The 22,133-nt window shown below is 45.2% G+C and overlaps 1 protein-coding gene across 1 annotated transcript in view; it reads right to left on the bottom strand.

The window, feature by feature from the left end:
• Positions 1-13,634: 13,634 nt before the first annotated feature.
• The window catches only part of LOC137416929 (uncharacterized), a 146,376-nt gene continuing 137,877 nt past the window's right edge, over positions 13,635-22,133 (bottom strand). Inside the window, exons 4-5 of the mRNA XM_078780664.1 lie at positions 16,946-17,083; positions 13,635-16,818 (exon numbers count right to left, since the gene is read on the bottom strand). Of these exons, the coding sequence (XP_078636790.1) occupies positions 15,446-16,818; positions 16,946-17,083 (1,511 nt within the window). The 3' untranslated portion in view covers positions 13,635-15,445. The remainder of the gene's footprint in view (positions 16,819-16,945; positions 17,084-22,133) is intronic.

The raw sequence follows: 22,133 nt of genomic DNA on the forward strand, positions 1-22,133 counted from the left end.
TGGGCCACTTTGAATGTGAGAGACTTGATAGAGAGAGACAGCTGAGGCAAGAAATGAAAACCTGACAGTCAATCTCCGCAAGGACAAGTCTATACCGGCAATGTTTGTGGTCGACGCTGTGGGTCCTGCCTTGGCCGATACAGCCATCGCACAATGCTGAGTGAGCATGCCAACTCACACCATCATCATCATCATCATCGTCATCATCATCATCATCATCATCACAGGCCATTGGCAAGGGTTGAGGCAAGAATGCCGCGATCATGAGAAGAAGCGCGCCATTGAACTAGGTGAGAGTTTCGTTGTTGAAAATTATGTTGTTTTTTGGGGGGGGTTTTGTATACAAGATCGACGCTCATGGAAGAGCTAAGATTAATCACAAAAAGACAAACTGACACATAAAACATATTGTTACAGACACGACTTTGATGTTATGGTGGGCCGAGCGGAATGGCCGCCGTGTCCGCACAAGTTACCCGATTATACTCGAACGTTGCCGAGTCGCGCTACGCTAAATCAATTGAGGAAAAGGACACAACGGCTGGGTTAAAATGACACGACACCAAGGGTTCAGTTCTCAAGACCTCCGGAGGAGGTTATATTAGGGCGGAAGGTCAGATTACAACTACAAGAGGGACAGCATAGAAAGGCAGGCACTTAGACACACTCTTATATTAACCCCGACAGACGACAGATAAACGGGACAAAAACTGACTCACACGGGGATTGATGGCAAGGAAAGCGGGTATCGATGGCTCAAGGTGCACTCTTGGCTCAAGGACAGAATCGACCCGGTCCGGTCCAATGATGCGGGGAGGTCGCTCTCAGCGCTGGAAGGTCGCGACTTGTCTTCTTCAGTCGGGGGCGCATCTCACGTCACGTCCGGTAAGTGGCCGCGTATATCCGGCGGGAAGTGACACGCCCTCGGCTCGTTAGCTCCGCCCCAGATGGAATCGGCCCGTTGCTTCTCATTGGGTGCGTGCGGGGGGGTTACCGGCTCCGCCCTTGACGAGGGGCTGACAAGGAGCCCCTTCGTGGTAACCCCGTCGGAGCGCATGGTCAATGGCGGCTAACCGAGCCGGTGTGAGGACGCACACTCCCCCCGCGCCGCGCCGTTGTTGTTGTAGTTGTTGTTGTAGTTGTTGTTTGGGGAAGAAGATGGGAGGAGGTATGGGAAGGTCCTAAACTCACTACTGGTGCCATATAATCACATTCTGGTGCAACGAAGAGTCAGAATTAATGGAAACGAGTCCTTAACTGACATAGACTAAGAATAACTAGCAAGATGTCCGAAAGTTGTCTACGTGAGATGCGGTGGACCTGGGCACGACATTTAATGGGGGAAAAAGGGGAAGGTCGGTTCTACAGAGTGTTATTTACAGGCAATGGGACTAGGGAATGGGGGATTGGGGATAGTTGGGGAGTATTGGGGAAATAGGGGAGTATTTACAAGCGGATATTGAGGCCAAGTCCCATATCCGCAACAATATGATAAAGAGTGCGGGTGACAAAATGGGGAGAGAGAAGGAAGCACACAAGTACAACATTTGAGAGCAGGGACATCGGGAGATCTGTGGGAGGGAGTGGGCTTGGGGGGTGGAGGCATGGGAGGGGGGGGGGGGAGAAGCATAAAACACATGGTCACTGCTCGGACTTCCAGGAAAGAAGTCGGTATTTCAGAAAAGTGGATCTGGGGTGAATTAACGGGGGTAGAAAAGATCAAGGTTTTGGATGGGGGTAGATAAGAGATGGTGGTGCACAGCTGTTTTAAAGACCTGGAGGGAGGAGTGGGATTGAAGAGAGTGAAGGAGTTTGATTCAGAGGTGGGAGAAAAGAGGAATGAAAGAGTGAGGTGTGCAGAGAGTCTTGATTTTGGCTATTTCACCAGAAGAGGGTTGCTGGCAGATCTTGTGCGACCTGTAGGAACATTTGGGGGACAGAGCACAGATAGAGCTGGAGGAGCTAGGCCGGATAGGAGTCAGTAGAAGACAGAAAGACCACCTACCTGCCTGCGGTGCATGACTGAAAGGCCCTCACAATCAGCTTCATCGCAGGAGATTCCAATGATTCTGAAAGCTTTGGTTTCAACAGCGTGAAGCCGAGCTTGGAGTGAGGCAGGACAACCAACCCAGAGGGGAGAGCAGTATTCCATTGAGCTGTAGATGAAAGCCTTGCATGTGGTGAGGAGCTCAGGTGTGCCAAGGAAGGACTTCGCACGACGGAGGATGCCCAGTCGGCGACTGGCTTTGGAGGCCAGCTTGGAAATGTGGTTTTCCCAGGAAAGATCATGGCAGATAGTGAGACCCAAAAGCTTGAGTGACAGAATTTCTTGGAGAGGATTGTTGAGAAAGTAGATGGGAGGGTTGTCCAGTCAGTCTTTTTGGAGAGGCATCGTAAGAGTGTGAGATTTGTTAGGATTGAAAGACATGTTCCACTTGTTTGACCAGTCTGTGATTTTGTCCAGGTCTGCAGAGAGCGAGAGGGCTGCAGACTGCCGATCTCAGGGATGAGGTATGGAGCGGCAGAGAGCGGAGGCATCAGCAAAGCGATAGAGAGGAGGTGAGGGCCCAGAACGACTTCCAGAGAGTCGGAGAGTTCATTGATGAAGACCAGAAAAAGCACAGGGCCCAGAACACTACCTTGGGGAACTCCAGCCAGAACAGGAAGGGGAGATGAGAGAAATCCATTCAGGGCCACATGTTGACTTCGACCAGAGAGGAAGTCCGCAAGCCATGCGTGGAGATTTCCATGGATACCATAGGAGGAGCGTTTGGTGAGCAGAGCTGGGTGACAGACCGTATCGAAGGCACATGATATGTCAAGGGAGACAGCACTGATTTCCTGTTTGGCATTGAGGACCTCCATCTGTTGTTGAGACAGCAGAAGCAGCATGTCCAAAGTGGAGTGACCTGGTCTGAAACCAAATTGATGATCAGAGATCAAGCCATTGGATAAGAGGAAGGATTTGATATCCGAAGCAATGATGGATTCCATGACTTTGCTGATAATTGGGAGCAGGCTGATTGGTCTGTCGTTGCAAGGATCTGTTTTTGCACATTTTTTGTGTAAAGCGGTAATGTTGGCTGATTTCCAAGGTGAGGGCAGATGACCTTGAGCAAAAGAGAGGGTGAAGAAAACAGAGACAGAGGGGAAGAGCAGGATTTTTGGACCCGTGGGCTGATTCCGTCTGGTCTAGTTGCAGAATCAGAGTCGAGGTTTGACATAAACTTCTCCACCTTGTCAGGAGAGAAGGACACAGAGTCCAGGAGCAGCTGGGTTTGACTGGGTAAGGTGGGCACAGAGAGATATGGGTTTGGGACACAAGATTTTGAGGCAAACACAGAGTTGAGGCATTCTGCTTTATCACGTGCGGAGTCAGCTTTGTAGACATTTGAGTTAAGGGAGGGGATGAAGTTGGAACAAACAATAGAAACAGATTTGACCAGACACTACCAGGATTTGGAGGAAGGAGACAGGTTTGAGAGTTCAGTGTTGAGAGTAGAGAGATAGTGCTTCCTGGCACTCCTGAGGGTAGACACACACATGTTCCGAGTTTGGTGGAAGGAACTGAGTTTGCCTTCAGTTGGATTAGCTTTCCAAGAGGCAAAGGCAAGTTGTTTCAGGGCAACTGCCTCACCACAAGATTCAGTGTACAATGGATGGGAGGAAGGGTATGACAACTGAAGACGAGATGGGATAAATCTGTGCATGAGAGAGAGCAGTTTACTTTGGAAGAATTCCCAGGAAGAGTTGATATTAGAGGCAGTAGAGATGGGAGAACATTCCAGATGATTGATGGCTGCTTGAAGACCGTGCCAGTCAGCCTGAGAGAAATGCCAGACTCGTCGGCGCTGAGGAGGCTCTCTGAGAATGGCAGAGATATCCACTTCAACAATCACCTGATCTGAAGAACCGATTGGAGCAGAAGAAGACCAGCAGACATTTGCAGGGAAGTTTGTCATAACCAAGTCTAGAAGAAAAGTTGCTCCGTTGACTGAGATCCGGGTCGGGAAATTGACAGATTGTGTCAGTCCCAATGAGTCGCAGAAGTCCTTCGCTGAGAAGCCATGGCTGGTGAGAGAGGTACCCACACCCAGCCAGCTGGCACGATGACAGTTGAAATCACCACATATGAGGAAGAGAGAGTTGGGATGAGTAGATAGATGTTGGGCCATGTTATCAGACAGCGAAATGTAGATTGAGTCATCACTGTTTGTTGGATGGCACCACACACATATGAACAAAAGTGGGAGTGGAGATGAAGCCGTAGCCAGAGGTACTCCTGGGGGTGGGGTGGGGAGAGGGCAGTGCAGGTAGAGTGAGGAAGAGAGCTTTTGATAAAGACAGCAACTCCACCACCCGGACAAAGCTCAGGTCTATTATCCTGGAGGAGAGAGTAACCAGGGAGAGATATTAAGGATTCCGAGACATCTTGAAGGAGGAAAGTTTCTGTAAAGCAAATTACGTCTGGTTTGTCAGAAGCAACCTGGAAGGAGAGATCAATCAGGTTTGAGCGAAGGCCCTGGATGTTTGAGGTCTATTCTGTTAAGGAAGAGGGAGGGGGAGCATCGGGTACAGGACAGGACAGGGGAGGGGTAGGGTAAGATGAGGAGTGAGAGGGGGGCGGTAGGGAGAGCTGTTGATCGTGTGTCAGAGATTGCAGAAGAGCTCAGAGAAATGGAAGGATGAGGAGGACAAAAGGTTTGATGGTGATGGAATGAGGCACAGTGAGGGGTTGTTTTAGGGGGGGGGGGGGGGGGGAGAGCAAAGTAGAAGGCTGGAGGAGGTGGAGGTATGAGATAGAAGGGAGACGAAGTGAGGAGGAGGCAGCTTTGAGGGGAGCGGAGGGGGGGGGGGGGAATTGGAGAAAGATGGTCGGGGGGTGAGATTTGAAGGGGAGGGGTTGGTTGGGGGGGAGCTTTGAAGAGGAGGGGCTGAGAGAATACTTTTGAAAGAGAGGGGAGGGGAGAGATTTGAAGGGCAGGGGCAAGGGGGATATTTGGAGGGGAGGGGCGAGAATTGAAAGGGAGGAGTGAGGAGGAAGTTTCGGAGGGAGAGGTGTGAGGGGGGAGTTTAGAAAGTCGATAATTCATGAAAAACGAACATTTTTACAAACTGGGTTTATTGTGATTTTCAAGTCAGAGATCCGTTTGAAAACGATAGGGGAGGGGTGGAATGAATGTGAGTTTAGAGAATGTCGGGAGGAGGAACTGTAATAGATGAAATTGAAAAAAGCCTTTTAAATCGGAAGAAAAACAGCGTGTTGTAAACCACTGAATAAAACACTGCAGGGGAAAGTTTAAACATATTTAAATAATATTTAAACAAAACCGTGAAAAACAATCTGGGAAAAGTCCCGAAGTGAGGACGTGGAGAAAAGCAAAGAAGGAGAATTTACCAATCATAATTTCCGGGTGCTGTCGGCGGTGGAGGGGGGTGGGGGGGGGGCAGCCCCATCGGGAAGGTTTGGGCTTTGTCAGCATGCTGTGGACAATTGTTGGTGTTGTTGCTGTAATTATAAAAACACAGGCAAAGGTCACATGGGGCAATGACATACTGGGGAGATTAATCTTAGACCCCACATGGTTGACAAAACACCAACCCTGTTTGGTGACATGTAAACAACCTTAAGCTCTCAGTTTTTTCAACTTAATTACGGTACATCAAAATTGGCTCCCCACTCGCACGTGGTGCATACTAATTTATACAATCCCATCTCCACTATGGTAATTCGCCCTCCACCCCCACAAACGTAACAATACTATCCAGCTTCAGAGAGAGCATGTCGATTTCTGACTACATAAATATCCTACTTTGCAGTCTTCTCCGCATTGCACAGATTCTCACTGGTTACCCCTAGCGCTAAGAGAGGAACTCCTCCTGGTCCAAACAGTGGTTTATGGGCTTTGGTCAGGCTGTACTTGTTGGCTCCCTTGTTCTTGTTACACTCTGCAATGCCTTTGTACACATTCTCTGGGATGACGGTTACTTCTGTTCCTGTGTTGATGTTAAACTTCACTTTGACATTTCTTCAATCGAATTTCAACCGACCACGTGTCCTCTTCTGCTTCTACTGTTCCTAGAAAAAGACTACTGTCCTTCACAACAGCATGCACTGCTTTAGCCAATTTGCAAACTTTGCTGGAGTGTCCCCTTTTCCCGCACATGTGCCATGTTGCTCCTTCAGCTGGGCACCACCATCTTGTATGCGTTGACAATTTACTGCATGTTTTAGCAGATTCTCTGATCTGGATTACTCTGCTGTGTTGCTGGCTTTTCCTGTGCACCTGGTTTCACCTTGTACGACTGCTTGTGCGAGTTGGCCATGACAGCATCTATAGCATTGTTCACTTCACCCCTAATATCTGTCTGCTGTCGTTTTATCTCCTCCGATTGCCTCGCCATGTTTATGGCTTTAGCAAAGGTTAGATCCTTGTCCAACTGCATTCTTTCCGACAGCGTACTCTCTCAGACCAACCAACAATCTGTCCCTGATGAGCTCACCATGAAGTGGCCCATAATTGCAGTTTTCGGCTAGCGCATGTAAGGATGTAACAAACAAGGCTTCTGGTTCAGTGACCTGATGCAGTCTCTGATTAAATCTGGCCCTCTCGTAAATTACGCTTTTCCTTAGCAAGAAAAACCTGTAAAAGCTCTTTCACGACGCTGTACGGCAGCCCTTCATTCTCATCCAAGCTCTGTGCTCTCAGGACATCATCTGCTTCGTCCCCCATACAGGACACACACCAATGTGTTCACCTGGATTTCCTCCGACAAAGTATGCAAATTGTTGGCCAGTCGGAATCTCTCGAACCTTCGGATCCATTTATCCCATTTTTGTGGTTTTGAGACGTCAAATAGCTCCGGAGATTGGATGGAGAAAGGGGTGCTTGATGATGCTTCCCGCTGTCCATCTTGTTTTCCCATGCTGACTTGGTTTCGTCAAAACTCCGCTGTTTCAACACTTCTGACACCATGTCGAGTTGGGTGCTTTCCAGGATTCCACAACAGCGGAGGCTCAAGTGTTTATGACAGCATATATGAGAGCCATTGGTGTGTGTGTGTGTGTGTGTGTAGGTGTGTATGTGTGTGTCACCATTTTTCTCAGAGATTTCTGAACAGGTCTTTGTCAAACTTTCAGAGGTTCATCACCGGCCATAAAAAAACCTCCGTTTAAACAACAACTACCGCCAACAAAGGCCAAGCAAACAGGTTCCCGAACTAAACCCCACCTCCAAAAGTTCGTAACCGGCAGGCCACTCCACTCCATTTTGTGTGCTTCCCACGTGGTGGCTTCAAGGTTCACGACCACCAAGCTCCGAAAGGTTATTTGGGCCCAAAACTGAGTACCAGCCAGCTAAAGGAACATTTTGAATTTATCTTTCCCCTGTGTGTTGTATTTGTGACCGAATGGAGACGTCTCACAGGAGAAAATATTATTTTACCTCAACATTAATTTTCTTCTATGATTACATTTCATGAAATTCATTGTGGCATTTTTTTATTTGTTGTGTTCCTTTATTTGTTGTGGGAATAAAACTGTTGTCGGGAATAAACCCGTGTGCTTCCGTTCAGGTAAGCGCCTTCCATCCCATGCGTGCCATAAAAATAACCATCATCTTCGGCGACTCGCCTCGGAATTAAGGACTGTTCGGCTATTCATCCAAGGCTGGTGTTCATCGGCTGCGGACAGGACAATGTTCATTGGCTACTCCCTCTCCCCTCACCTCGCCCTCCCTTTCTCACACCTCCCTCTCTTCCCTCCTCCTCCCCCCCCCAGCCCCCGAGTACTCCTACTGGTTTCAGTATAAAGCAAAACAGTCACAACTCGGGTATCAGATAATAAGGCCGTGCTGAGAGCTGACAACACGTCCTTCACCACCAGCTTAACACGCTCGACTCCACCCCGTGTCACGTCACATCCCATGACGTGTATGCATGCATCAAGTATCCTTGCATTGTACATTGTATATTTCCATAATACACTGCATATTACCATTATAACACAAGTTTAATTGAATCCAATAATCCAGTGAATCCATGTGATTCCCTGTGAAATGATCAAAGTAAAATCATATCCACGGTAAATGATCAAAGTAAAATTTACCACGGAATATCCGACATTATGTGACGTCACACTCAATTTTAGATGGAAATGATGATTATGAAATGATATTTCCCCTTTTATAATTAATTGATATTCCCCATTTTAAAAAATAATTTATTGATATAAAATAAATGTCACTCCCCACCATGCCCATATGTCCTGACATTTGTGTTGTGTTAAAAAGGATTCCGAAAACTTGTCTGACTTTTTACCACGGAAGAAACTCGTTTTTAACTCACCTGGACTTTAGTCCGGCAAACTTATTGATCGAGCAGTCTCCGTCGGCAAGTGATTGAGTGTGACAGTGTCATTCCGTAAGGGACTGAGTGAGTGAGTAAGTGAGTACATCAGTCAGTGAGTGAGTTAGTCAGTGAGTAAGTCAGTGGGTAAGTGAGTGTGTTCAGGAAATAATTAATTTAGTCTTGAATGATTGACAGAACTCAAAAAAATTAATTGCCCAAACTGATTTTTGACACAGAATAACACATCTTTCTGCCGTGACTCCTCTCGGGGCTCGGAGGTACACCGTGACCAGGGGGTTTGGGGAGGAGCACGTCACAGTTGCCCAAACTGTTCAGAAGACAATCGACTGATTTTTTTAATGAAACGTGGGAGATCTCACTTTGAGGTTACAAAAAGAAATCGTCAAAGCAAAGAAACATATATATATATATACAAAATCCTGACACAAAAATCTCCAAGCAGGAATATCTGTACGCAACATCCAATGCAGGCAAGCGAGAATGAGAATCTCAACAACTTTACTTTTACACGGCTATTTCATAGTTGAAGATCAAAGCGTGAGAGGTCAGGAGAGGGTCAGAGGGGAGGAGGAAAAATAGGATTTACGGATTCGTCACTTCCGTTGTTGTGGTTTTCATCCACTGTAAACATTCTTGTTTCCATGTACTATTATTGTTGTCGTTGAGGGAAAGGGGAGGAGGGGGGAAGGGGGGTAGGGGGATGGGGAGGGCCAGTCAACAATGACGTTGCAGCACAGGCTGAGATTCAGTGTATAATATTCCTCGCTGAAATGTGCTATGTTAAATATGAATAAAAAATATGGATCTCGTCATCTGAGGTCATTTTTAGGTAGGCCACGTCCTTCCCAGGCCCAATGGCCATGTCTATGCCAAGTACGTGAGGGAGTCTGGCACACTGAATTGAAAATATATAGAACGCTCATACTCGGTGAAAAGTGTAGCCGCTGTGTCGCCATCTTGGTTAGCACGACTCGACCAACTCGCTTCCTTCGCGGATCTCGTTTGTTGTGAACGTGTCCCAGATTTTAAAAGCCAGACAACTGTTAAAATGCCATTTTGTGTGGCAATAAACTGCTCCAATCGGTTACGGAAGGGTTGTGGAAAGACGTTTCACAGCTGTTTCAAAGACGTTTAATTCATATCGCACAAAATCGACAAAAACACAATCGCACAAAAGGTGAAAAAACGCAATGGCTTTTCGCTCTGAATTACGTGCAAACACGTGACGGAAATCACCATCGCCCAGCATCGAGTGCCAACCAAGATGGTGCCCGGTAGCTACATCTCCACCTGTGTGGTGTGAATGGCAATTGTCATTCTATATATTTTCAGTTCAGTGGTCTGGCGGCGAGGATGGAACATCACGTGATCGCTCTGAGCGAATCAGCGAGCTGCTCTGGCACAGGTTGAGATTCCGTGTATAATGGTCCTCGCTGAAATGCGCTGAAGTAAATATAAATAAAAAATATGGATCTCGTCAAATATTTTTAGGGAGGCCATGTCCTTCCCAGGATCAATGGCCATGTCTATGCCAAATATCAAGTACGTGAGCCTCTCCGTTTAGGAGTCTATAGGTAACACAAACAAACTGTGTTTCATATATATATAGATTAAATTTACCACAATGGTGTCGTAGTAATGTCCGGATCCGGCTGGAGATCGCTTTATTTAATTGAGGCGCTGATCGCCTGGCTGGTGGTGTAAGTGTTATAAGAACGAAGGGAAAAATACAGAGGCAACTGCACACAGGGAATTTACCCGAATACCCTAACTAATGAGCATAGTTCGACCCCTCGCATGGAGACATATAACGCTTCCACGGACATCCAGGCCTGAATTCCAGAAAGGTTTCTTGTTCTTATTGACAGTTAGAGCACACGACCCGATACAATCCCACCTTGACTAAGGTATTTCATTACCTACCCCCAAAAACGTAATCGTTAGTATGATTCCACATGCTGCTCCATCTTCCAGTAACCATTTAAATTGGTTTAAAATACCCTTAGTCGGTGCAGTATACTGTTTATTCGACCAGGTGATTGCCAGGAGTGATGCCGCCATGTTTTATGCCTCCGTTGACGAGGTCCCCAGAGGCATTATGTTTTCAGGTTGTTCGTGTCCATTCGTCTGTGCCATGATAGGTTTTCGACACCACGATAACTTGAGAACGGCTGAAGGGTTCTTCGTCAAACTTAGTGCAGGTATGTATGGTGAAGATGAAGATGAGGAGGTGAAGATGAACTGATTAGATTTTGGGGTAACGAGGTAAAAAGAAAAAGGTCAGAGGTCATGTTAGGTAAAATCCTGTTACCGCGATAACTTGTGAACCATTGATGGGATTCTGACCAAATTTGGTGCACTTGTGTATAATAATGTAAAGATTAACTGATTAGATTTTGTGGTCAAGAGATCAAAGGTCAAAGTTCGTAATAGGTCTATAACTTGAGAACGGCTGAAGTGATCAAAATTAAACTTGGCACAGGTATGTGTTATTGTTACGGATTCCGGATTTAGGTGAATTACTATTCAGGTCATTACTTATTAATGTTTATTCTATTAAAGGTTGTTGTGGTTAAATGGTTAGAGGCGCTCCTGATAACAGGAGACCGGAAACGGGATGGTGAACCGGAAGAAGAGAAAAAGAGACGAGGTCCTGCAGAAGCGGCCATCTTCTTCTTCCTCGCCCAGCTCCGAAGCGAGCGGTGTCGATATTGATTAGCATTGGGAACGCTGAGTTTGAAAAGCCCGTCTGGCGAGAGGAGTTACCTGCGCGGGGTGATTGCCTGTTACGTGTCAGGTTGCCGTGGCTTCCTGGAAGGAACCAAGCGTCCGGCACTGTTCGCCTCGACGCCTCCGAGGGCGGGTACGGGTCAAACCTTGGGCCTTGCGCGCTTTGCTTTGCCCGCTTTGCTTTGCAAGGAGGTGTGCGCTGCAGCAGCTGTTCCCGGTACTGACGTGCACGTTTGGAGCACGTCAGCCAGGGGTCCGTTCAACCGCCCGTGTGCAGAGAAGTCGACCTTCACCTTGGTCTGGAGGGGCCCAGAGACATTGTGAGGGACAGTGACTATTGAGGGGTCGTGAGTGGGGAAAGGGGGGAAATATATGAGATGGCCATCTTAGTAATATTGTGGATTGATTGTTGATTGATTGAGAATATATTATTAATTAATCCGGATCCTTGGTGTGGGGTTGCTTATTGACCTGAATTGTTTGTGTCTTTCATATTGATTGCATTACGAAAGCGTATAAATCATATATCTTTCTGGCGGGGTCCTCCCACGGTCCGGGGGTCACCAAGACCAGGTAGTTACCGGGAGGACCACGTAACAGTTATGATGTAAAGATTAACTGATTAGAATTCGATGCCAAGAGGTCAAAGGTCAACTCTGTTGTAGGTATATTACTTGAGAACAGATGAAATGATCCAATTCAAACTTTGAACAGGTATGTATAATGATGTGAAGATTAACTGATTAGATTTTGGGGACAAAGTTCAAAGGTCAAAGGAAAAATTCCAAATAGGTTTATATCTTCAGAACGGCTGAAGTTATCCAATTCAAACTCCATAAAGGTATGCATTATGACGTAAATATTACCTGATTATAATTTCGGGCCAAGAGATCAAAGGTCAAAGTCTGTTATGGTTCATAACTTTAGAACGGCTGAAGTGATCTAATTCAAACTTCGTCAAGGTATATTGTATAATGTTATGTATATTATGTATAATAAGTATAATGATGTAAAGATAAACTCATGAGACTTTGGGGTCAAACGTCAAAGTGTAATGGGACTTTTACTTGAGAACAGCTGAAGTGATGCAATTCAAACTTCGTGCACATATGTATAATAATATAAAGATTAACTGATTAAATTTTTGGAGTTAAGAAGTCAAAGTTCAAAGCCGATAATAGGCCGATAACTTGAGTGATTAAAGTGATCTATTTCAAACTTGGTGCAGATATTGTCTTGGTGCAAACTTGGTGCGACGATCGATGACGGATTCGACTATAAAAGCATGGAAGGAAGAAGGAAGAGGAAGAAGCGGCAAGCCCTTACCTGTAGCGACCCGACGGCAGCTCCGATCCTGGAGGAAATGAACTGAAACAGGAATCCGGGGTAAAATGTACAAAAAGAAACAGGTTTATTATACGGAGCCCGAGAACAATGGACGCGACGGATTGGGACGTCCCCACACCAGACTTAACAACAGGACAAAGGAGGAATCAACAAAATAAAACGTTCGTTATGTGCGTCTGTGGGTGCGGGCTTATCTGTCCATGTGCGATGTCGGTCAGGCTCCGTCCGGCTCCAATGTTGGCGCGAAGCAGGCCTCCGTCCGCCTCGCTCACGCCTGTGGCGTCAATCGCACATGAGGTCCCGTCTGCTCGTAGCACCACGCCTCGCTCCAAGCACCACAACAAGAACACCACAAAGAACTCAGGGAAGACGCCAACGACCACCAGGGAAGAACGCAGGGAATAAGAAAGAAACGACCACCAGGGGAGAACCAGGCAAGAACGCAGGGAAGATGACCAGGGAAGCCGATGACCGAACATACTGAAGCACAAGCACCCGCACAGAACCCAGAGCGAAAAATGCCCGGGAACCACCAGTTTTGTCTCCCGTGGTCTGACGTCAATTCTGGCGAGTTCCAATCAGTCCCTCCGCTCTTTGTGATCTTTTCTGGCTTTTCACGTCACCGGCGCTTGTTCTCCAACTATCGGCCTGCTTTTAAGTAATGTTTTGGTGCTTTCCGCCCTGATTGGCCGAGTGTTCACGCCTTTCGCACTGATTGGCCGAGGTGTCCACGGTCGGTGGCCAATCAGTGCGCCGCTCCCTTCCACCAACCAATCACACATTCCCTGGGCATGGCTATAGCCTGCCTTGCACGATGTTTGACGCCCATGCCGGCGTTGTACGCGGCCGCTTCCTGCTGGTCTTTCCTGGAAGTCTTTTTGTGGCGGAGGGGAATGAATTAATGTGTGCACCAAGGGACCTATCTGAGTGTCTACATGAGTGCGTTGCCATAATGGAAACCGGATTGCTCACAGAGGGAACGACAAACGACAAACCCCCCCCACCAAAAACATGTGCATGTAGTATATCTTTCCCCTCCTCCCCTCACACCCACTCCCTTCCTCTCCCCTTCTACCTCCCCCCTCTTCTCCTATCTCCGCCTTTCAGTCCCACACCCGACAACCCCCCCCCCCCCCACCCCGCAATGCCGGGTACTTCGGCGAGTTCACAATGACACAGACAGTGCATTTGTGCTTTGAGGACCTCTCTTTATTGTGAAGTCTGATAAACAATTTTCCAACAAGGGTGTTCACCCAATATCACACATGGCAATAAAACATGGACTACAGCAAAGATTAAATAAAAATTGATGTCCAAACTGCCATGGAAGATGCCATCTGAGCATAACCAAAAAGGGACAAGAAAAACAACTAAATCAGATGGAAAAAAATATTCTAAACACTGGTCACAATCAAAAACCTCAAATGGAACTTGGCTGGATACATGGCAAGGACAGAGACAAGAATTACAAACTGGCAACGGAAGAAAGGCCCTGAAAGAAGCACGATGAGATCCAAGATCAGGTTGAGAGATTGAGTTTTGTTACCATTTGAGTTTTTGGCATCAATGTTTCAACAATCCTCTGTTATGAGAACACGTCACCTCAGCAGGATGGGCACCTTTGACCATGCCTGCTTTCTCAGGAAGTGAGGGATGGCGGGAAAGGTGGATGGGGGTTAGTGGTGGCGATGGTTTATTGGTGGTCGTGGGGGAAAGGTGAAAGGGGAATGGGGTGGACGGTGCTGGAGGTGATGGTGGGGGACGTCGGCCAAATATATTTTGTGCTCTGATTGTATATATACTGTTGCGGTTTTGCAAATAGAGGATAGAGGATTTGTAGATAGAGGATAGAGGAGGATAGAGGCATAGAGGCAAATAGAGGATAGAGGCAAATAGAGGATTTGGGTCTTCAAGGTCTTTGGGGTATTTTGGGATTTTAGGGGTCTTGGTGGCCTTAAGGATTGAAAAATCCCCTTGACCCAATTTATCAGATTGTGGTATTTCAGATTTCAGTGGGGGAAAGGTGAAAGGGGAATGGGGTGGACGGTGCTGGAGGTGATGGTGGGGGAGGTCGGCCAAATATATTTTGTGCTCTGATTGTATATACATATACTGTTGCGGTTTTGCAAATAGAGGATAACCCCCCTCGTAGGTAGTTGCACCACAACATGTAGCCTCGCTTTAGTTCAGTTATTTCTTATTAAATGTAAGCTTAGTCTCCTTTCCGGTGTTCGTATGCATTGAGCAGGCCAGTAAGTGTAGACTTCGGTGCTCCGAAACCTCGAGCCTCGATTCAGTATACCAAAAAAAAAAAAAAAAAAAAGTGTTGAGGAAGGATGAAAGTGACTGGTTGAGAAGAATGATGGAAATGAATGTAGAAGGAAGTGGAGGACGGGGAAGACCGAGAAAGACTTGGCTCAAGATGGTGGAAGAAGAAATGCGGGCAAGGGGGTTAATGAGGGGAGATGCAGAAAATAGGGCAAAATGGAGAAGATTGTCATGGGGTACCTAAGGCTAACCCCCGCTCTTGCAGGGAAAATGGCCTCAAAATGCGTTGTTGTTGTTGTTGTATTTTGGGATTGTCAGGGTCTTTACAATCTTTGTGGTATTTTGGGTCTTCAAGGTCTTTGGGGTATTTTGGGATTTTAAGGGTCTTGGTGGCCTTAAGGATTGAAAAATCCCCTTGACCCAATTTATCAAATTGTGGTATTTCAGATTTCAGTTCTTCTGTGTGGATCATCATATGCGTTTTCAAATTGCCTTTTTGAGAAAAACCTTTCTCACATATCGAGCATTTGTGAGGATACTCTCCTGTATGGGTCATCATATGTAATTTCAAACCGGCTTTTTGAGAGAAAGCTTTGTCACATGTCGAGGATTTGTGAGGTCGTTCTCCTGTATGGATCCTCATATGCAATTCCAGATCGCTTTTTTCAGAGAAACCTTTATCACATTTCCAGCATTTGTATTGACGCTGTCCCATGTGGATCATCATGCGCTATTTCAAATTGCAGTTTTGAGAGAAACCTTTATCACAAATCCAGCGTTTGTTTGTGATTTGAATGCTTCTGGTCCTGCGTTTGTGAGGATATTCTCCTGTATGGACAATCATATGTAATTTCAAACTTCCTTTTTGAGAGAAACCTTTGTCACATATCGAGCATTTGTGAGGACGTTCCCCTGTATGTATCATCATATGTGATTTCAAATTGCCTTTTTGAGAGAAGCCTTTATCACATATCGAGCATTTGTAAGGACGCTCTCCTGCATGGATCCACATATGCGATTTCAAATGGCCTTTTTGAGAGAAACCTTTATCGCATATCGAGCATTTGTAAGGATGCTCTCCTGTATGGATCTTCAAATGTGATTTCAAATTGCCGTTTTGAGAGAAACTTTTATCACATATCGAGCATTTGTAAGGACGTTCTCCTGTATGGATCCTCATATGTAATTTTAAATCGCATTTTTGAGAGAAACCTTTATCACATATCGAGCATTTGTGAGGATGCTCTCCTGCATGGACCAACATGTGGCTTTTCAAACGGTATTTTTCAGAGAAATCTTTATCACATATCAAGCATTTGTGCGGTCGCTCTCCTGTATGGATTCTCGTATGCATTTTCAAATGGCCTTTTCGAGAGAAACCCTTATCACATATCGAGCATTCGTATTGACGCTGTCCCAAATGGATCCTCATATGTAATTTTAAATTGCATCTTTCAGAGAAACCTTTATCACATATCGAGCATTTGTGAGGATGCTCTCCTGTATGGACCATCATGTGCAATTTCAAATGGCGGTTATGAGAGAAACGTTGATCACATATCGAGCATTTGTAAGGTCGTTCTCCTGTATGGACCATCATATGTGATTTCAAATTGTGGTTATGAGAGAAACCTTTATCACATATCGAGCATTTCTGAGGGCGCTCTCCTGCATGGACCATCATATGTGATTTCAAATGGCCTTTTTGAGAGAAACCTTTGTCACATATCGAGCATTTGTGAGGGCGCTCTCCTGTATGGATCATCAGATGTAATTTCAAACTGCCTTTTTGCGAGAAACCTTTGTCACAGACAGAGCACCTGAAGGGGCGTTTTCCAGTGTGCATCCTCCTGTGTATTTTCATGTTACTCGTTGAAGCAAAATCCAATCTGCACACATTACACTTATGATGTATTACCCTTTCTTGAACCTTTTTGTGTTTGTTTAATTTAACATTGATATTGGTGTTGCGAGGCCCAGACACGCACTTGTATTTTATTGGAAGCGACTCTTGAGCTCGTGATTGTTTCTTCAAAAAAGTCTTCTTCCTCACTGTCAAGCTGTGACTGGACCTTATTTGTCCCATATTACTTCTTGATTGTTCTACAGAAACAAAGAACACAACATTTTCTTATTTTTGGTCAAAATCAAAATGTTTTACAGTTTTCCAAAATTTATATATTTTCTCAACACAAAAGATTGTATGTTCGTTTTTTACATTTCCACTCACCAGTTGCAAAACAGGAAGCACTTCCGTTTGTCGTGTGAACATCATCTGAACCTTCCTTTTGAGAATCACATTTTGAATCTTCTGTGACAGATGAATCGTTGTGTTGTCTGCCTTCCACATCTACAGGAAAGACATCACCTGTGTACACATCAGCATCAGTCTTTTGCAGGGAAATTAGATTGACAACAATCTCGAGAGTTCATAGAACATGTTACGCCATGCAATGTATACTTCAATTTAAATATAATAATGTATTTAAAGATTGTTAAAAAGAAAAATTCCGAATGTGAAGCACAATTAAAGCATTCTTCAACATCACCCTTATTCACCACCCTATTTAACATGTCCAAGTACTGATAAACTGGAGGTTATTGGAAATAAGAGGAAGGCGATTTGTGTTCAACAGTGCTCAAGTATTTAATTCAATTTAAAATAAAATAAAGAGTATAAAATTCTTTTTTTTTTTTTAATTTCTGGAATTGACTGACGTTGCACAGTGTCTATTACATCACTCCATCTAACATGTTACATTAGTTATTTGTGCCTGGTGTTTGTGTCCTTTATGATGTCAGAATCAAAAGTTATTTTCCTTTTTGGAATGATTTGCAATTTCATTTGACTGTCAAGCAGATAGACAGAATGAAAATATTGTTGCATATGTGGGGTTTGGAGTGTGTGGAAGACAATTCTGTAAACTTTTTAGAATCGTTCAGAAAACTACACTTTGTACAAAGTGAAGTAAATTCAGGCGAGCTGGTGTGCCGCAGAGCCTCGAGCAAGGGACAAGCCCCTTCACCCGCCCCCACCCCCCACCGCTTCACAACAGGCTCAGGCTACGAGCAGCTGTCAGTTGCTTTAAGAGAACGAGGAACTTGCATGTCTGGAGCTGGGATCATAAAAGAAGAAAGTTAAAGAGGACAGTCAGAGAAAGCACAAGCCCAGTATACCAACATAGATAGCTATGTGGAATTAATTTGCACCGTTGCAGGAAACATGATCTCTCCCAATATAGAAAAACACATTCCAACCAAACTGGAAAACACTGAGAATGAATGGCACAGCTGAATTATTGAGACAATTTATCTGGGGCTAAGAACCAATGTAACATTATACTGTCTGTGCTATGAAGGGCAAACAATTCCTTAGGTTGTCAAATTATGTGCTAAAATTGCATTTCACAGGAATGTTCACCACATCAAAACTTCATAGATATTAAGCATTATTCTCCCCGCTCACTCCTCAAAAAGTAAATATACAGAAGCTCTCAGAGCTGAATTCTCAGAGAAGCGCATTCAGGTGCTTGTCTCCATGACTTTCATGTTAAAGATGTATTACAATTGTGTTTGCAAACTGGAAATAAATATTTAAATGGCCGACTCAGCCAACTTGTGTATGGTCTCATGAGAGGAAAGAGTTTTCCCATGACAGGTGCGTCACGAGTGGGACTTCTCGGACTCTCCCGACCTCTGGACCTGCAGGCCACCATGCCTTGGATAGGCTCGCAACCCAACGGAATGTTAAGCAACTACGGACACCGATTGAGACAGCCAAACCTGGCAACACAATTGATCTCGGTGGGCGATCCCTCCATGGCATGAACAGGCAGGCAGCTTCTCCTCGGGTGCCGAGCACGTTCACTCAGCAGCTATTGCTCTGGCATTCCAGCTTTTAAGCTGCTTCTGTTCTCAATGTTCAATCCTAGGTACAGTGCATTCAGAAAGTATTCAGACCCCTTCACTTTTTTCACATTTTGTCATGATGCAGCCTTATGCTGAAATCGTTTAAATTCACTTTTTCCCTCATCAATCTGCACTTAATACCCCATAATGACAAAGAGAAAACAGGATTTTAGAAAGTTTTGCGAATTTATTAAAAAGAAAAACCTGAAATATCACATTGACATAAGTATTCATACCCTTTGCGATGACACTTGAAATTTAGCTCAGGTGCCTCCCATTTCTCTTGATCATCTTTGACATGTTTCTGCACCTTGATTGGAGTCCACCTGTGGTAAATTCAATTGATTGGACATGATTTGGAAAGGCACACACCTGTCTACATAAGGTCTCACAGCTGACAATGCATATTAGAGCAAAAACCAAGCCATGAGGTCGAAGGAACTGCCTGCAGAGCTCAGATACAGGATTGTGTCAAGGCACCAATCTGGGGAAGCCAACAAAAAAAATCTCTGCTGCATTGAAGGCACAGTGGCCTCCATAATTCTTAAATGGAAGAAGTTTGGAACAACCAGGAGAGCTGGCCGCCCGGCCAAACTGAGCAATCGGGGGAGAAGGGCCTTGGGAAGAGAGGTGACCAAGAACCCGATGGTCATTCTGGCTGAGCTCCAGAGATCCTGTGTGGAGATGGGAGAAACTTCCAGAAGGACAACCATCACTGCAACACTCCACCGATCTGGGCTTTATGGCAGAGTGGCCAGACGGAAGCCTCTCCTCAGTGAAAGATACATGAAAGCTCGCTTGGAGTTTGCAAAAAAGCACCTAAAGGACACAAGGTTCTGTGGTCTGATGAAACCAAGATTCAACTGTTTGGCTTCCGTCTGGCCACTCTGCCATAAAGCTTTTGTGCCGGCTGTGCAAGTCTATTGTGCCGGCTGTGCAAGATTGAGCTAAATCAGGGTCAAGGGTTGAGGGCAAGGCGGCAAGGTAGTGAGGAGGTGCTGTGAGGAAGTAAGAAGGTGACTGCTCTCGTACAGGGGTGTCTCATTCATCCTCCTCTCGTTCCTGGACCAACATCTGTCGCTCACCTGTACGTGCATCGCAAAACTTACTGATACACACACAAATCAAAACTTTTCAAGCATACAATAACAATGATGATCAGAGATGAGGAGTTCCACTGCAACCATTCTTGGTCCCTCCCAACCTCCGAAGATGCTTTCCAACCAGGCGCCTATTTTGCATTATCATTGCGCGCATTTTCACGACAGTATCTAGTATCTCTTGATCCGCGGCAGCGGAATCATGGCATTGTTCTGTAGCTGGGTCGGGCATTGCTTCATTGACCTGCATGTGGAGAACTTGTACAATTTTTTTGTTTTGTTAACTTTACAAAATCTATTTACTGAGTGAATTCTTGTTTCTCACAGAATCTTGTTTCTCACAGTCTCAGAGTACTTTAGGTGCTTTTTTGCAAACTCCAAGCGGGCTTTCATGTGTCTTTCACCGAGGAGAGGCTTCCGTCTTGCCACTCTGCCATAAAGCCCAGATCGGTGGAGGGTTGTGATGGTTGTGATGTGATGTGATGAGTGTGATGGTTGTCCTTCTGGAAGTTTCTCCCATCTCCACACAGGATCTCGGAAGCTCAGCCAGAGTGACCACCAGGTTCTTGGTCACCTCTCTTACCAAGGCCCATTCTCTCCCGATTGCTCAGTTTGGTCGGGCGGACAGCTCCAGGAAGAGTCCTGGTTGTTACAAACTTCTTCCATTTCAGAATTATGGAGGCCACTGTGCTCTTGGGAACCTTCAATGCAGCAGAATTTTTTTTCGTCGGCTTCCCCAGATCTGTGCCTCGACACAATCCTGTCTCTGAACTCTGCAGGCAGTTCCTTCGACCTCATGGCTTGGTTTTTGCTCTGATATGCATTGTCAGCTGTGAGACCTTATGTAGACAGGTGTGTGCCTTTCCAAATCATGTCCAATCAATTGAATTTACCACAGGTGGACTCCAATGAAGGTGTAGAAACATCTCAAAGATGATCAAGAGAAATGGGAGGCACCTGACCTAAATTTCAAGTGTCATAGCAAAGGGTATGAATACTTATGTCAATGTGATATTTCAGTTTTTTCTTTTTCATAAATTTGCAAAACTTTCTCAAATCCTGTTTTCTCTTTGTCATTATGGGGTATTGAGTGCAGATTGATGAGGGGAAAAATGAATTTAAATGATTTCAGCATAAGGCTGCAACATAACAAAATGTGAAAAAAGTGAAAGGGTCTGAATACTTTCTGAATACACTGTCAGCCCCCCTCTGTGGAGAAGTTCGGCAGTCCATCCATAGCCTGCCAATCAAGATAAATTTTCGCACTGACATTCAGCAGATTTCCTATGGGGAAATCTCTACATCCACTGCTCATGTTCCCTGCATCCACTGCTCATGTTCTCTGCATCCACTGCTCGCGATGCAGAACCTCTGCAGACGTCACACACATACGCGCCACCCCGTAACCTTCACCTTGCCCACTCTCGCACCGTGGTACATCCCCAAAACATGCATGCTTGCAAGCCACCTCACAGCCAAGCGCACACAATTTTCACACACCGGCCATCTCATGATCCCTCGCACACCAATTAATTCACACGATCCACTCCATATTCACACACATGGGCTTGGGTGGAGATGTCCAAAAGCTAGCCCTAAAAAATAAAACTCAGGCAGGCTACCAAATGCATTTTAGGGTTTTTTTTGTTTGTTTGTTTGTTTGTGAAGAACATCAACAACATATATTATATTTATTGACTAAATTTTCGAAATTGCCACCTTTGGCCCGAGTAAACCAGATCATATCACATTTGAAATAATCAACACACTTTTCGACCCAGTACAAAATGGACTGGGAATCCTGTGTGATCTTGATTGGAGATCCATGATTGGAGATCTCGCGAGATCTCGGAGACGGTGGCAGGGATTTTCGAAGCTCCACACGGTCTCCACGTTTTTCGAAGTTAAGTCTGATCACAATTGTATTTTGTCGAAACTGTATTTATCTTTCGGTGTGTGAAGTTATTGTGTGCAACTTTGGTTGTTTCTCGGTGTTTATCTTTCATAAATTGATCGTCTGTTTGCCGCGTCGCGAACGATTTGAAATCGAAGTTAAGTGATTGTTCCCATTTGTATTTTCGTTAAAACTGTATTTATTTATGGTGTTGTACGTATATTGTGTCCCGACGAAGATTTTTCGTTGCAAATCTTTCATACCTGTATTGAAAATCGTGTTAATTCGTGTCGTGTCTTGAGGCCTTGTATAGTGTACACTGTACAACCTTGAGGCTTTGTTTTTCTCTCAGCGGTCCGTCGTTTGTGATCCAATAACTTTCGTTCTCTGTATTCCCAGTCTTTTCACCCATAGCCTACTTCCTTGTGTAAATCTCAACTCAAAAAAAACAAAAAAAAAACAACATTTCCTTCTCTGTTCTCATTCGTTTATTCATTCTTATTCGTTCGTTCGTT

This window comes from Myxine glutinosa, chromosome 6, assembly GCF_964187855.1.
Source record: "Myxine glutinosa chromosome 6, kmMyxGlut1.1, whole genome shotgun sequence".
Taxonomy (NCBI): domain Eukaryota; kingdom Metazoa; phylum Chordata; class Myxini; order Myxiniformes; family Myxinidae; genus Myxine; species Myxine glutinosa.